We start from the raw sequence: 14,591 nt of genomic DNA on the forward strand, positions 1-14,591 counted from the left end.
GCCATCAAAGTACCACGAGAGTGATTCTAGAGTAGCCGGAGAACTCAGCCAGCGCAGCTTCTCAAGAGCGGCTGCACACGCTCTGATGACGACTCAGCAGTTCCACGATAGGCCGGATTTACCGCAAGACAACAATCACGTGTGTTTCGTGTTTATTCTCACACTTTTAGTTCCCCTAAAGCTCACAAATCAGTTTTTTATAACAGTAAACACTCTTTTATGTAGTCGCGATGTTATATTGCTGCTGATTAAGGGAGATACCCAGATGCATGAAAGGAGCATCTTTTCTCTTCTTTTACACTGCTACGGAAGCTAAGCAATTGATCGACAAGATGAGACCTCTTCTAGCCTCAGGGGGCTTCAAACTAGATGCATTCACCTTGACCTCCTCAACAGCATTGATACGGATGCATTTTTGTTGGCACTTAGATGCATTATAGGCCACAGAGGAACCCCATCCGAAATCCTCTCAGATCAGGGGACCAATTTCCGAGGAGCTGAGACCGAGCTAAGGGAAGCCTTCAAAGTAATGGAACCTAAACTGCAAGAGTTGTTGGCTAGTCATCAGATCAACTTAAAAATTAATCCTCCCGAGCACCACACTTCGGGGGCGCATGGGAAAGGGAGATTAGATCAGTAAAGTCTGCCCTGCAGGTAGTTATCGGGTTATCGGGTAACCAGTCGGTTCCAGAGGAAGTACTACGTACAGTACTGATTGAAGTATATGGCATCTTCAACAGCAAGCCACTAGGATATGTCTCATCTGATGTTGCAGACATAGACCTGGTTACCCCTAACATGCGCTTATGGGGTGGTGAGATGCCTTACTTCCCCAGGTGATCTACACTCCCGAACTGCTATCCAAGCGCCGCTGGCGACATTCTCAGACCATTGTGCATCACTTCTGGTCATACTACATTTGACATTACCTCCCAAGCCTCCAGACTCGCCAGAAGTGGTTGTGAAAAACCCAGGATTTAACTGAGGACATGGTGGTAATGATTATGGATCCGAAGCTTCCCAGAGCTGAATGGCCAACTGGTAGGATTGTCAAGTTGATTACCAGTGATGATGGACACATTCGGTCAGCTCAAATCAAGGTCAATGACCGCTTATACCTACGACCTGTGGCCAGACTTCCAGCACTTCCAGGTGGAGGTGACACCGACTCCTAGGACTAGGGAGTTTATCTTTACACAAATTAGCTATGCTAATCTGGGGGCGGCTGTTCTAAATTCCCTATATAAGAGTATACGAGAAGGACTTTTATTATGAAACATTTTACTGTGTACGCTGGGTAACGTTAGTTTCCGCTATTGTGTTTACTTTCACTTTCACCAGCCGTTTGCTCCGCCATTTGTTAATGTCAAGGGGGTAATTCAGCACCCGGAAAGCGTACCTTCCATAGGGGCAGCCATTGGCTAGCAAGCCATCACCTGCTGTTAGCATTTCATTGACTCCCATTCATTTTGGCGTCACTTTGACAGTGAATAACTTTACATCTGAGGTGTTTAAAGGCTCCATTTGTCCATTATTTATTTCTAAAGAAACACGACAATGTATGCAAAGGCTCCATTACCTTGTATCTTACGTTATGGCCCCGTAGAAGCTGTTTTTGTAAAAATAGGCTAACGATTGCGTCATAACCACGCGACTCTCTGTCGCACAGTAGAGAAATTACCATATAGACGAGGAGAAGCTCGCAGGCAATCGGGGGGACGTGGAGGCATAAAGTCCGATAAAGTCAAGGGAGAAGCCCATAGAGAGTCATAAAGTTGCTCCCGCTGCTAGCTCATGGACAGCTAATACTCACGCTCTCCGTCTCTGCGAGATTCGGAAGGGAATGATTCAGATTTCTCTTGGCACAGCTACTAGAAGACCTACAACTGTCAGACCAGCCCGATCTCATCCCAAGGCGTCATATACTGATGCTTTTGACATATCGCCTACATCCAACGCACATGGCACCCTTTAGCGTCAATATGAGATGCAGATAGATATGGGCCAGAAGGCGCCTCCTAGCGGTCTAACCCTAACCCTACCCCAGACCTAAACCCAACCATAACCGAACAAAGCTCTGTGCGTGTCATATTGACGCTAAAGGGTGCCATGTCTGTTGGATGTAGACGAAATGTCAAAAGTGTCAGTATATGACGCCCTAAGATGAGAATGCGTTGGTCAGACAGGTTGCTCACATCACATCCTCTCGTCAAGCTCAGTTTGAGGCTGCGCAGTACGGTCAGCCATCAGGAAGCGAGTGCTTCTAATTGACTTCTTTTCTTCATTGAAATCTATGGGGATGCTGTGTCCATTTCTTTTACTGTGTATGGTTAATGTGCGTGATTGAATGTAAGTTTATTTCACGAGTTCACACTTACAAATAAGTCAGATGGAATAAATGGAATGCATATTTGGCGTGCTGTCCGAGGAGAGGGCTCCGGGCTCGGTGTTCGGCCCGAACCCAGAGTACTCCCCCCGTATTCCTGGCTGTAAAGAGAGCCAAAGGTGAGGAGTCGGGGTGGTGGAGGGATGCTGGAAACTGTCAAGGAATGTTAGGTGAGTTGACAGAGTGGATATATATGCTTCTTGTCATGCTGATTAGGGTAGACGTAATTGTTTGATGACAAGTAATTGCATTGGTTATCTGATCGTGCTCCTCCCGAACTTTGTTTATAAAACATCATTTATTTATACACAGTAAGTGATGTATGTTTGTTACATTGTTGTATTCAAATATTCAGCTAGTGCAACAGAACTTTACATTGTGCACAACATCATGAGTTATATACAGTGATTCACGTGTATATGGTCGCAGCTGTTAAATTAATCCCACGTGACGTTGGTTTATATATAATTAACATGTCAGTAGTGAGTTGCTGTTTGTAACTCAAAGTTATTAGACATACACTGATGTATCTTTTTATTCTGTTTATTCCAGAAAAGCCACATTCAATACCTTGTCCATATAATAGAAAACTCAGTACAGCTGGATAATGCCAATGCATGTGATCATTCAAATCTATCAAGAGTTTAACAGTTCCCTGTCTCCTGTCACGCTTCTTACCGGAGCCCCGTAGTGGATGAGCATTCACCTACCTATATCAAAACCCTACAGTCTGCACTGATCCGTGTGAATGGGGATCGGTTTGACAATGGTGTCGTCTGTACGCAGAAAACTCAAAGGAAAAACTGTGTGTGATCGTACCCTAAGTCATGTTTATTGTTTGTATTTCTGCTTGATTCAGTTTCCTTGTTGGAGTTTGTCATTGCGTCTAGCTTGTTAATTAGTTCTGTTCTCCTCTGTTCCCTGCCGTTTAGTTTCTATGGTTACAGATTGATTAAAGTCCTTAGTTCAGGTGTGTGTTGTTGAGTTACCTCATTAAGGCCCCGTTTACACGATGGGAAAACGCAGATATTTCTCTGCGTTTTGGCCTGTCATTTACACGAAAACGCCGTTTTTATCCCAGAAAACGATTATTTCTAAAAACTCTGGCCAAAGTGAAGATTTCTGAAAACGCCGGTTATATGTTGTCGTGTCAACTGGGAGAAACGGGGTTTTAGGTTCTCTCTTATCGATTCTGAGGATTCTGATTGGCTTGCATGCCTTTATCCTTCTCCCTACACTGCCACCCATAGGTTTGGCAAAGTTATGATGGCGCTCGACGGCGTATTTATTTAATGCGGGTTGTGTGCAGGATGTTATTATTGAAAACGGAGGGGGGGAAATATTTGTTTCTCTAAATACCTGGCTATGTGTAAATGTGGCCTTAGTCTCTATAAGTTCTCTTATGCCGAGCTCACACTGCATGCTTTTCAAAGTAGTCGGGTCAATGTTCTTTTCACACTGCACGACTATCTGGGGTAACATTCAGTTGCTGGTGTGTGCACACCTGATTCTCTCAGATCGCATCTTTGATAATTCACACTGTGTGATTGTCACTCACGTGAATGATTTGCCTAAGTTTTCGGGCATTTGTCGGTGATCTCACAAAATAGGGCCTAAAATCGCTCAGTGTGATCTCTGCATTAATTGCTCCTCTTTATTTGTCTGGTGTTAGTCTAAGTTAGTTGTACAAAGTGGTTACCTATTATTCTCCTGTGTTACCTGAATTTTCCTTGTAGATTGTAATAAAGAGTGTTTTGTTTTGACTCCTAGTCTTCAAGCGATTCCTTACAACCACAGTACGTGACAAGGAGAATAAAGCTAATTAAAGGAGAACTCCGGTCAATTTTAACATTGAGCTCAATTTTTAGTAAATTTGGAGTGCTGTCAATACAGAGAACAACGACAAAAATCGGTGTTGCCTACACCGTGTTATCCTATTTTTAAAATTTGCACCCTATTGACTTCAATGGGGCAAGTTTTAAACCTGCTTTTATCCTCTTAACATCCTTGATGTGTCATTACAAGTGCCCAGCCATGTTGAGTGATTCCTTCAGAGTGAACACGAGTGAATCTGACTGCATTAGATGTGAAAGATATTCATAAAAATGATGTTATTTCAGCCAGCGCAAATACCTGTATTTAGTTCCTGTTTTCGGTCGAAGTCCAAAGTAGTCGATTGTCGAGTTCACGCGCGTGATCATAGTAACTAAACCTATGCGCGTCAACTCGACAATCGACTACTTTGGACTTCGACCGAAAACAGGAACTAAATACAGGTATGTGCGCTGGCTGATATAACATCATTTTTATTAATATCTTTCACATCTCCTGCAGTCAGATTCACCCGTGTTCACTCTGAAGGAATCACTCAACATGGCTGGGCACTTGTAATGACACATCAAGGATGTTAAGAGGATAAAAGCAGGTTTAAAACTTGCCCCATTGAAGTCAATAGGGTGCAAATTTTAAAAATAGGATAACACGGTGTAGGCAACACCGATTTTTGTCGTTGTTCTCTGTATTGACAGCACTCCAAATTTACAAAAAATTGAGCTCAATGGTAAAATTGACCGGAGTTCTCCTTTAACAAGCTAGAAGCAAAGACAAGCTAGAACATGACAGGGAAACTGATACAAACATTAATACAAACAATAAACTTGACTAAAACAAACTCAGAATTTTACTATTATATATTATATTATAAATGTTTTGCAAAATCACCCAGAATCATCATTCTTTCTTCAGACTTCTCACATAGCCCTTGTAGATTTAGGCAATACGTTGATGCAAGATCAACAAGTCAATGGAAGAAAAATGTTGGTGGATGTAAACTGCTGGCCACTTACCCATACTCCCACAGCCAGAACCACCAGAAAATATATAACAATCACTGAGATGTCCGCTGGATTATTAATATAAATGGTGAAATTTCTTCTGTTATCATTGCGGAGATGAGAGAATCCAAAATAATCTTCCCCCATTTTGATGGTGTTTGAGCAGGGCAAGTGGAGCACCACACTGCGTCCCTCTCTGACACGATGGTAAAGAGACCTGACTCAAACGTTCACCTGCAGGTGTGTGACCGTGTGTGTCTGCACGCTTTCACTTATACGTGTGTCTACAGATGGGTGTGACATCCCCATGTGAGTTCATTATAAAAGTGTGTTTGTGACTTACAGCTGTCAAAATCTGAGATTGAGAATTATTAATGATCAACTTATATAGCGGGAAGTGTGAGACTGGGTTCCTGTAAAGTGTAAAAGCACATTTCACCAACCACATCACCTGCATCTTAATTAATGGGTTTCATTGATTCAGCTAAAGATCAACTACTGCCATTTATTTTCCAGACATTAGTGTACACACTGTGACACTGGTTATAAGGACATCCTGAGGTGCAAAGTGGCATTGCAGCTAAATTTTACATACTGGGCTCCAACACCACAGATGGATAATTTAATGGATATGAATCACCCTTCAACCCTGAAGCGATACAATTGGCAAAATCTATTCTGTTCAACTGAGAAAGTTGTAAAGGATACTCTGCTCAGTGCCTGATTAAAAATGACAGAACTTATTACCAGTGTATTCTTAATCATTAAAAAATGTCATCATTTGTATAATCTAATTACATACTACATTAAATTACCAAAGCTAAATAATTTTGAAATTAAACATTTCCCAATAATATTAATTATATTTTACAAACTATTGTGAATATAAATTGCCTAGGCTTACATACAAACCTACGTCATTTCTTTTAAATAAAAACCTGTGGCGTTTATGGAGGACCAAACCTGCAGAAATTAAAAATAAATAAATAAATAAACATAAATATACGAAGAAATGTAAAACATAACAAAAATAAATGACTATTTATACTTTTATTTCCTTATTTATGTATAATTATATATTTTTCCACATTTATTTATTTTTTCATTCATTTATTTATTTATGCATTTATTTATTTCCACTTTTTTATCGTTGAAAATGGAAACGTCTTTGGACATGGAAAATCGATTTTACAATCGATTCAATGAACACATATGTCTCAAAAATCGAACAGGATTTTTTTCACAAAAGTGACAGCCCTAGAAAGCAAAGTAACTGGTCTGATTTGTAGGTTCCATTGACACCTAGCGGTGGATGCAAGTAAAACAGTTGTAACCAATAACACAATTGAAATTTAATATATATTTTCATATGATATTTTCAATTTCATATGATATATTTTTTGTTTACTTTTCTGACAGTAGCCTACAGCATATTTAAAGCTATACATTTTAAGACAAGAATGTTACCAGAGGTGGAAAGTCCAGGGGTCAGAAAGTAAAAGTCCTGCCATATGTTTATTCCACCCATGAACTCAGTCAGCTGACTTCACTAATTAGTCTCCTGGCTGAAAAACTGTGCTAATTAGCAAATCCAGGTGATTGGAACAAAATACTGAGGAGGACTATTACTTTCTGAACCTGGACTTTCCACCTCTGAATGTCACCCATGTCAGTGACGTCACGATATGCAAATTTGTTTAAAATTCATACCTACGAAAATAGTATATTTTTTTTACATTGAATCTTGAAAAAATAAAAAATAAAATAATAGACCTACCTACCGACCCTTTTTTTGTTTTTGTTTTGCTGTTACTGCAAACCAAAATATTTTTAAAGATGGCCTGATCTACAGCATCAGTTGTGTCGCTTCACTGCCATTCATTTATCCTATCCCGTGGCCTCATGGGATAGTAAAGAGTTAGGCCCTGTCCCAAATGGCGCACTTGATGTGGACTTTTGGTCTCGTGGACTTAAATTGCGCGTGCTCGCTGAGTCTACGAGTCCGTAGGCCGTCCCATTCATCATTTTAACGCTCTGAAGTGTGCTCAGCAGCGCCCCCTTTGTACCCTTGAAGCGGTCTTCCGCGAAGCCCGCATGGATGCAGGCTTCACGCACTTTAACTACCCAGGAATCCTTGCGAATTTGCGAAAGGCCAATCAGACAACGAATGGGAGGAGCTTTGACTCATGTTAACATGGATGAGAAGAAAATATTTAAGTGTAAATATCATTATTTTTATAACCTATGTGTACATTTTGCCAGTTATTACCTACAGTTTATACAAACATTATGGTCATCAACCAGTGGTTGATGTCTCAAACATAAATATAAATATATATTTATATTTAATATAAACATAAATAGCGCACTGAATAATAGGCTACGATCGCATTATGCTTAATTAAATAAATATAACCGAATGTCAGGGCTTTACTGAGTCATATGTAAATGTAGAAATATAATATTTAAACAACAACCGGACCGTCTTCCTATTTCCGGCGTGGCGATCGAGTCTGTCCCAAAAATACCTCTCAATGCGCCCTCGTGGACTCGCACCAAGGGCCCTATAGGTCTGCACTACATGACGTCACCAAAGTGTGGACTCTGAGGAAGTCCACAAGTCCGGAGTGTGCCATTTGGGACAGGGCCTTAATTGGATGTGCACTTCAGAATCTTGCCAGAAGTAGTCAGTCTCTAGTCAGTAGTTCGCCTATGAATAGGCTATACTGAAATCCTTTTAGTTCATTAGATAACCACATTTTTCTTTAGAAATGTGCTACATTCACTCTAAAAAATGCTGGGTTGTTTTAACCCAATTTTGGGTCAAATATGGACAAACCCAGCCATTGGGTTACATTTTTAAATTGCATTTTTGATCCAACGTTTGGGTTTGTCCATATTTGACCCAAAATTTGGTTAAAACAACCCAGCATTTTTTAGAGTGTTCTGAATGTGCGGCTAAAGGATCAATCATTAACCAATGATGCCTTGAACATTTTCAGGATCAGATGGATATCTTGTTGGTTATATCACGATAGCATAGACCAAATCTCAATGTCTATGATCTATCCTGTTTGTTTTGGAAATCTAATGTGGAAATTCACAGTCTGCTCTCTTTTGGTCCAGACAATGATGGATTAGCTTTAAAGGTGCACAGATTAAAAACAAGTTAAAAACAGATCATATGGCATAAGGTCTGGTTGACTAAGACATCTTTGGCTTCATCAACTTCTCAACAATGCCTTTAAAAATATCATCATATCTCATCACATGAACCATGAACATTTATCTTTAAGATGTAAGGTATTATATAGTCATAAACACCTGACCTTCTGCACGGCCTTCATCTTATTCACTTTTATTATACTATTATAAATCGATCATACTCCATATCACTACTTATGGTCTGTTAAAGGCATCTCCTGACAGAATTTTTACATAATCAAAAACTGCAAGATTACACTGACCAAAGAGCTGCTTGTTTTTCTGAAACGGCACAAATATTTAGGCATTTTAATGAATGCTAATATAATCAGACGCTATTTAACTTTGTAATACGCGTCTTCCATAAACATCTCCACCCCAGAAACAGCTTTCATGCGGTTTTGAAAAACTTTCATACCTTTTAAAAAATGTAACGTGTTGTGCAATCATCATGTCAAAGTATTTTTTTTTCCATGTAATGTATATGTACAGTATATATTTGAGGAACACTTAATACTAATGCAAATAATGTCTAATAAAGTGTAATAATGTCTAAAAAAACAAATGCATCAAGGTCAATAAGTCTTTTAAAGTGTTGGTATTTGACGTTTTATGACAAACCAAAGTTAGTTCAGGGTGTAAAAGGCTTGTCATAAAAAGGTAAACTTATCTGACACATTAAAAGACTTATTGACCTTGACGCACAGTCACGAGGCTCCACAGAAGTCTTCATTTCATTTCATTTTTTTCTTTTTTTGCATGTCGGTTGGTTGAACCACGTGACTTTCAGCTATGCTTTCAGCATGTTTTATTTATTATATTATATTATTTTATTATTATTATAATAAAGATTGTCAAACTATTATGGCATTATTAGGGCACCTATTATGACATTTAAAATGTTCCTAATGTTGTTTTGGGAGTCCCCAACAACAGTTTTACATGCATGCAATGACAAAAAAAACACTTTTGTTGTCGTATAATATGCATTTATTTTTACCTGATTTGCTCAACGACTCCCAAATTATTCGTTCAACGACTCATTTTTCCAAACCCCTCCTTTGCGCGACGCTAATCTGCGTTGATTGGTCAGATGACCCAGTCAGTTGTGATTGGTATACTCTGTGCAGAGATAGTCGGAAACGGAACGCCCACTACCATTAATGGATTATGGCTTGTCAAGTGTTGAAAATTGTATACGAACAGAACAGACATGGCAGCAATTTTGCCTTATCAATTCGAGCCAGAGTCCGAAGAGGAAACGTCCAGAGATGCCGATGAACCAGAAACCCAATCACAAACACGACTGGAGCAGGACCTTTCCCAATGGTAAGTGTCAGTGTACAGTAGTTTATGGCACTTCAGGCCCATGGAACATGCATAATCGGAGTAATAATGTCTGATAAGTGAAGTGCTGTAATCGGATTAATTTTGCTGTCGTAACGTGAGTAACAGACGAATTAATTGGCAATTTTTTAGGTGCATATGTGGCAACTGTATCAAAATGCCAAGCGAGGCTGAAAATCTTTGCTGCAGGGAAGTACGACAGGTTGTTGATCTATTTTTATGCAATACTTGTTGTGCCTTTGACACTAGTACATGTAATGCTTAATAAAAAAATGACATGATTAAAATAACAATAATAACGTGAAGTGAAACTATTGTATATATATAATATGTATACAGCACACACACTTTTACTTGTTCTGTGGTGACGTATCTTTTTTCACTTTAGGTTGTAAAAAAAATAAACCAGCTTCCAGTCCCACCAACATGCATGGTGCACCATCCAGGCTTTGAACCTAACTGTCTAAATCCCTATACACTGCAAAACATCTACAACATCTATAGATGTGACTATGGCCATATAAGGCGTAGAACCCCAGAGGAGTATGTGACTGTAGTTTGATAACCCTACAAATAATCAAATATATATAATATCATAACACATTTTTTATTGCATAACTTGAACACGTAAATGAAGACATTTGAATAAGATTTGTTTCTCCAAAAAAATGTATTTACAAAATAAAATTCTGTACACATTTTATTTGGTCATAAGGACAAAGTTTTGGCTTTTATTTTTAGACAGTTCCGCCATGTTGCATACCGCAGCTTTGTCAGCTGGTGCTGGGGCTACTTAAGTCGAAGTGTCCGTGTTGTCATTCCAAGCTACGTTGTAACCCGGATACGCCAGGCGTTTCCAGATCCGGCTGGTCAGTATACTGGCTTTCGACCCCCTCTTGACTGAATCTGGAAACACGGCGGGCAATTGCTTCATCCTTTGATGGTCTGTCATACTCTGCACAAAGTGGCTTTGGTATGGGGATTGACTTCAGTTCATCAACAAACGGAGAGGGGTCCATGATAACTTCATCAAAGACGAGCTTCAGTAGCTCATCAACATAATCTGTAAGAATTTATTTTTTTACTTGTTGGTTGTAATAAAAATAGAATATTATTTGCATTACTTATTATTACATATTATAATTTGTTTGTTTACTTGTTGGTTGTAATAAAAATGTTTTATTACTTACTATATGTTGACTCTGTCTTTAATGGCCGTGCTATGCATTGCCCTTTTTTTGATTTCGGGAACACCATTCTGTACACCCCCTGTCCTGCCGATGTTGTGGCTTGTTCTCTGTTGGCGTTTTCGTTGTGATGAAGCGCAGCAAGATACAGTCTGCAATAACAAAAAAGACCGTAAAGGCCAGCTCCTCTACAATATGTTTTTTACATTTTTTGTTAATAGTCCTATTACCTGCACAACATTCCAATGAAAGGGAACACTACATTTTTAGGTGCAAAACGTAGAATTAGGCTGTGGAAAGCCTCCAAGGAAGATGTCTGGAAACTGTGACTGAGCTTCTCCACATCTTTGAGCACCCTCTTGTTGCAAAGTATTTTTTCAATTTTGTGGATAGCCATCGACCCTGCATTATTAGAAAAGAATGTCAGTAATACCCAAATAATAATAATGAAAAAGTACCAACAATTTTTTTCAGTATTAAATATTTTTGCATATGTAATATAAAAAATATTATTCATAAAATGTAACAGAGACAAACTTATTTTTAAGAATTACCTTGTTGAAACCATTTCTTTGGGTCATTTGATGCTGTGAGTGGATGTGCACACTTGGGAAAGATAGGATTGTCATGTGTGTGCACATTCTGGAGGTGGTTGACCAGCGAAGTCCACTTAGCCACCTTCTCTGGTCCTGATGTCGAGGAAGTGGCGCACCAGTAAACATGATTTCTGATGCTACGCTGCCACTTCCTCAGCAATCCACAGTCCTTGTTTTTTGCCATTTTGTCTACTTTCTTAGACAAACCTGATGATATACAGAAATTGAACGATAAGTTAAAAGAAAAACACATACAAATAATTTACCACATCAATAGTAAAATAACTATATGGTTAGAAAGTCAAACACTAACCTTTCTCAAAGTGCCACACATCATAGAACTGGGTTATGTCACGCTCCCTGAGATACTTCTGGATCTGTGGATGACGGTCAGTGACAATGTAATCCACTTCTAAATCGTTTGACTCCAGCAGGTCCAGACATCTCTTTAGGCCTTCCTTCTCCATGTGGTAGCTACCACCAACCTCATTGCTCTAAGTAAGCATCATAACATATATTTTTAATACAAATAATTATTTCATTTAATTTTAATAGTCAATCATGTACTCTATTGTAAAAAGGTTGCACACCTGAACAAGCTGGAGGTCAACAATAGTATTGCTATGCATGTCCATAAGCGTATAGCTGCCATATTTGGCAGAATGTCCTACATAAAACAAAGAAATGTAAACATAATTATGTTTAAACATGTAATGATATAATGTTCACACATAAAAAATCAGTTAACAAAATAATTAACTGCTAATTTATGAAAAACGTATGGCTTACCTGGGGAATCTGCACGCATATCTCCAGATACTGCAATTTTTCCTCCCTCTTGTAACTGCTGTATAATTTTTTGCTGTTCACTTCTCCACTTGTGTACAATTGCTGGCTCCAAAAAACTCCTGCAATGTCTCCTGAATGTGTCGTACTGGTGAATTTTTAATTCCATGGCCTTGCAAATCTATGATTTTGAAAAAAATCATAACATACATTTATAAATAATAGAAACAATTGTAATTTTATTTAAAAAAAAATATACATTTATATTTTTTTCTTGTATTATTGATTACATGCCTACCTTTTGTAGTTGGATGAATGATCCCCCAGTAAAATATGTAGCAGCTGATAACAGGAGGTTGCCCATTGGTGTACTTCCAACTATGGGCTGGCTCTGCCATTTCCGGTTGTACAAACACTTGGGGCAAAGCTGCCTGATTGCAACATAAGTGCCCATTCGTTGTAGCTTCATATCAGATTGTGAATTGCAAATTGGACACGTGGAGAACAACTCACGCAAACATGTTTCAAACACAATGTATTTTGTGTCTGCATATGTGGAGCTTTGCCCAAACCTAATAAATAAGTAAATATGTGTAAGTAAAAAAACAACAACGACATGTATTAGTGACAAAGTAAACTTATAGAGGTGTATTACTTACGACATTTCAGATTTTTGTGAAATTGTTGTGTCATCAGCGGGGTTAAAAGTTGAATCATGAGGTTCTGTTGGAATTTGTATGTCTGACTCTTCCTCCTCCTCTCCCCCCTCTTCTTCCAACAGCAGATGAGGTATTTTTGGTGGTCTGAAACCAGACTTTACTGGTGTTGATGCTAATGGTACATCATGGGTGGTTGATGTGGCCTGTGAACCTTAAAAATAACATACCGTACAATTGTTGACAAATGTAAAAACAAAATAACATTTAAAAAGTGATATTAAAAAAAATAAAACATTTATGAAATGTATACCTGTACTCCGAATGTGTACGTTTTTCATTGTACAAGAGGACAGTTGGGTAAGGGTTTTAACATATTTTTTCTGAAATTCATCTGTTTGCGTCATCACAGAAACAGTTTGTGGACAGTCAGTCTGACAAGCCACATCAGATTGTAAAACTCTACTTTGACTGCTCTGATATGATGTACTCTGAAAGAATAAAAGCAAATAATTGATTTGTTAACGAAATGTTGGTGCATAAAAAGGAATAAAAACACATCACTTACGTAAAAATTACAAAATAAAGTTTATTAAAACATTGGTGCACATATTGTATCCAATGTGTGTATAAGTAAAATGTTAGCAGTGTTTACAGAGATAATACTTATTGTTTAACACGGAGTACAATGATGCTTATATCAATTAAATCGTGTTATAATAATGATTATAGTCCACTGCTTTGTAGTTTGTAGTAAAAAAAATAAAAATAAGATAAAGAATTTAATGTTATGTTAGCGAGCATAGCCCAGAGTTCATATTGTAAAAGCACAATCAGTCTTTGTTTGCATTAGCCCGATGCATAAACAACGTTTTTTAAAAAAATGCAGTTACGTTACTACGAGGTATTACTCTATTCTTTAAGACAACTCCGAAAACAACGACAAACACTTCACATATCTCAATACAATTGTCATTGAAGACATAGAAGCTAAACGGTGCTTACACAACAAACAAAACAAGTATTAAGCATGCTACATAAAACATAAAAGCAACACTTATTAATAACACTTACAGGTTGTGATACGGAGGAGGAAGCTGATGCAAATACACTTGGAACTGAACCTTCCTTCAATATCAGCCGGCTCGCGAATCCAAGTTTGATTGCATTTAAATTTGTAAAGCAAACGTCGTCAAAATGGCGCGAACAAAGCACAAGGCTCGGACTATACTTCTGTGGTATAGTTGTATATATAAATTGTAGCCACTTAATCTTCAAATTCTCTTCCTTGGGCAGATGAAAAAAGTTTTGTTTCGAGTCGCACTTCAGAACACAGCGTCTCGTCGCCATGTTGTTTTCCAGGCTGGCCTTGGAGCGCAATAAGTGGGCGTATCGTATTCAAATAACTTGACAAGTTGACATCATCTAGTCAGAGAAAAAGCTTCGGTCTTCTAACGATTCATAAAAATGACTCAGAGTCGACTCTTACTTTTGAAAGACAATAACTTTATATACGGTGCACTTTCATATTTCAAACTTTGCAGGATGTTTTTGTTCACTTAGATCTATGTTACACACTACATGAAAGGTAAATT

The 14,591-nt window shown here is 38.3% G+C and overlaps 2 protein-coding genes and 1 long non-coding RNA gene across 4 annotated transcripts in view; 1 reads left to right on the forward strand and 2 right to left on the reverse strand.

The window, feature by feature from the left end:
- LOC306991678 (sodium/glucose cotransporter 1-like) overlaps positions 1-5,367 on the reverse strand; it is a gene marked incomplete at its 5' end in the record, with an annotated part of 41,383 nt that extends 36,016 nt beyond the window's left edge. Inside the window, one exon of the mRNA XM_079599765.1 lies at positions 5,233-5,367. Coding sequence (XP_079455891.1) covers positions 5,233-5,367 — 135 coding nt within the window. The remainder of the gene's footprint in view (positions 1-5,232) is intronic.
- Positions 5,368-9,489: 4,122 nt separating this feature from the next.
- LOC306991190 lies at positions 9,490-10,619 on the forward strand. Its single transcript, XR_013796048.1, has 4 exons — positions 9,490-9,753; positions 9,904-9,973; positions 10,160-10,314; positions 10,513-10,619. It is a non-coding gene; the product is annotated as an uncharacterized lncRNA (long non-coding RNA).
- LOC306991186 (uncharacterized protein) lies at positions 10,331-14,567 on the reverse strand. 2 transcript variants are annotated; one of them, XM_079598817.1, is made up of 11 exons: positions 14,071-14,563; positions 13,310-13,487; positions 13,000-13,210; positions 12,639-12,912; positions 12,344-12,521; positions 12,145-12,221; positions 11,868-12,048; positions 11,513-11,761; positions 11,189-11,360; positions 10,962-11,110; positions 10,331-10,834 (listed from the first exon to the last, which is right to left on the reverse strand). In XM_079598817.1, exons 1-11 carry the CDS (start codon positions 14,344-14,346, stop codon positions 10,587-10,589), a joined length of 2,193 nt encoding a protein of 730 aa, XP_079454943.1. In that variant the 5' UTR covers positions 14,347-14,563; the 3' UTR covers positions 10,331-10,586. The 2 variants fall into 2 exon arrangements, with proteins under 2 accessions (XP_079454943.1, XP_079454944.1); XM_079598818.1 differs by having other exon boundaries at positions 10,697-10,834; positions 11,221-11,360; positions 14,071-14,567.
- Between the last annotated feature and the right edge of the window lie 24 nt (positions 14,568-14,591).

The sequence above is a fragment of the Phoxinus phoxinus genome, assembly GCF_949152265.1.
Source record: "Phoxinus phoxinus genome assembly, chromosome: 23".
NCBI classification, from domain to species: Eukaryota; Metazoa; Chordata; class Actinopteri; order Cypriniformes; family Leuciscidae; genus Phoxinus; species Phoxinus phoxinus.

Coding starts and splice junctions, on each gene's coding strand:
- LOC306991186 (XM_079598817.1), bottom strand. CDS start 14,346: ATGGCGACGAGACGCTGTGTTCTGAAGTGCGACTCGAAACAAAACTTT. Junction 13,488..14,070: donor CCTCCTCCGTATCACAACCT/GTAAGTGTTATT, acceptor TTATTCTTTCAG/AGTACATCATATCAGAGCAG. Junction 12,522..12,638: donor CATTCATCCAACTACAAAAG/GTAGGCATGTAA, acceptor TCAAAATCATAG/ATTTGCAAGGCCATGGAATT.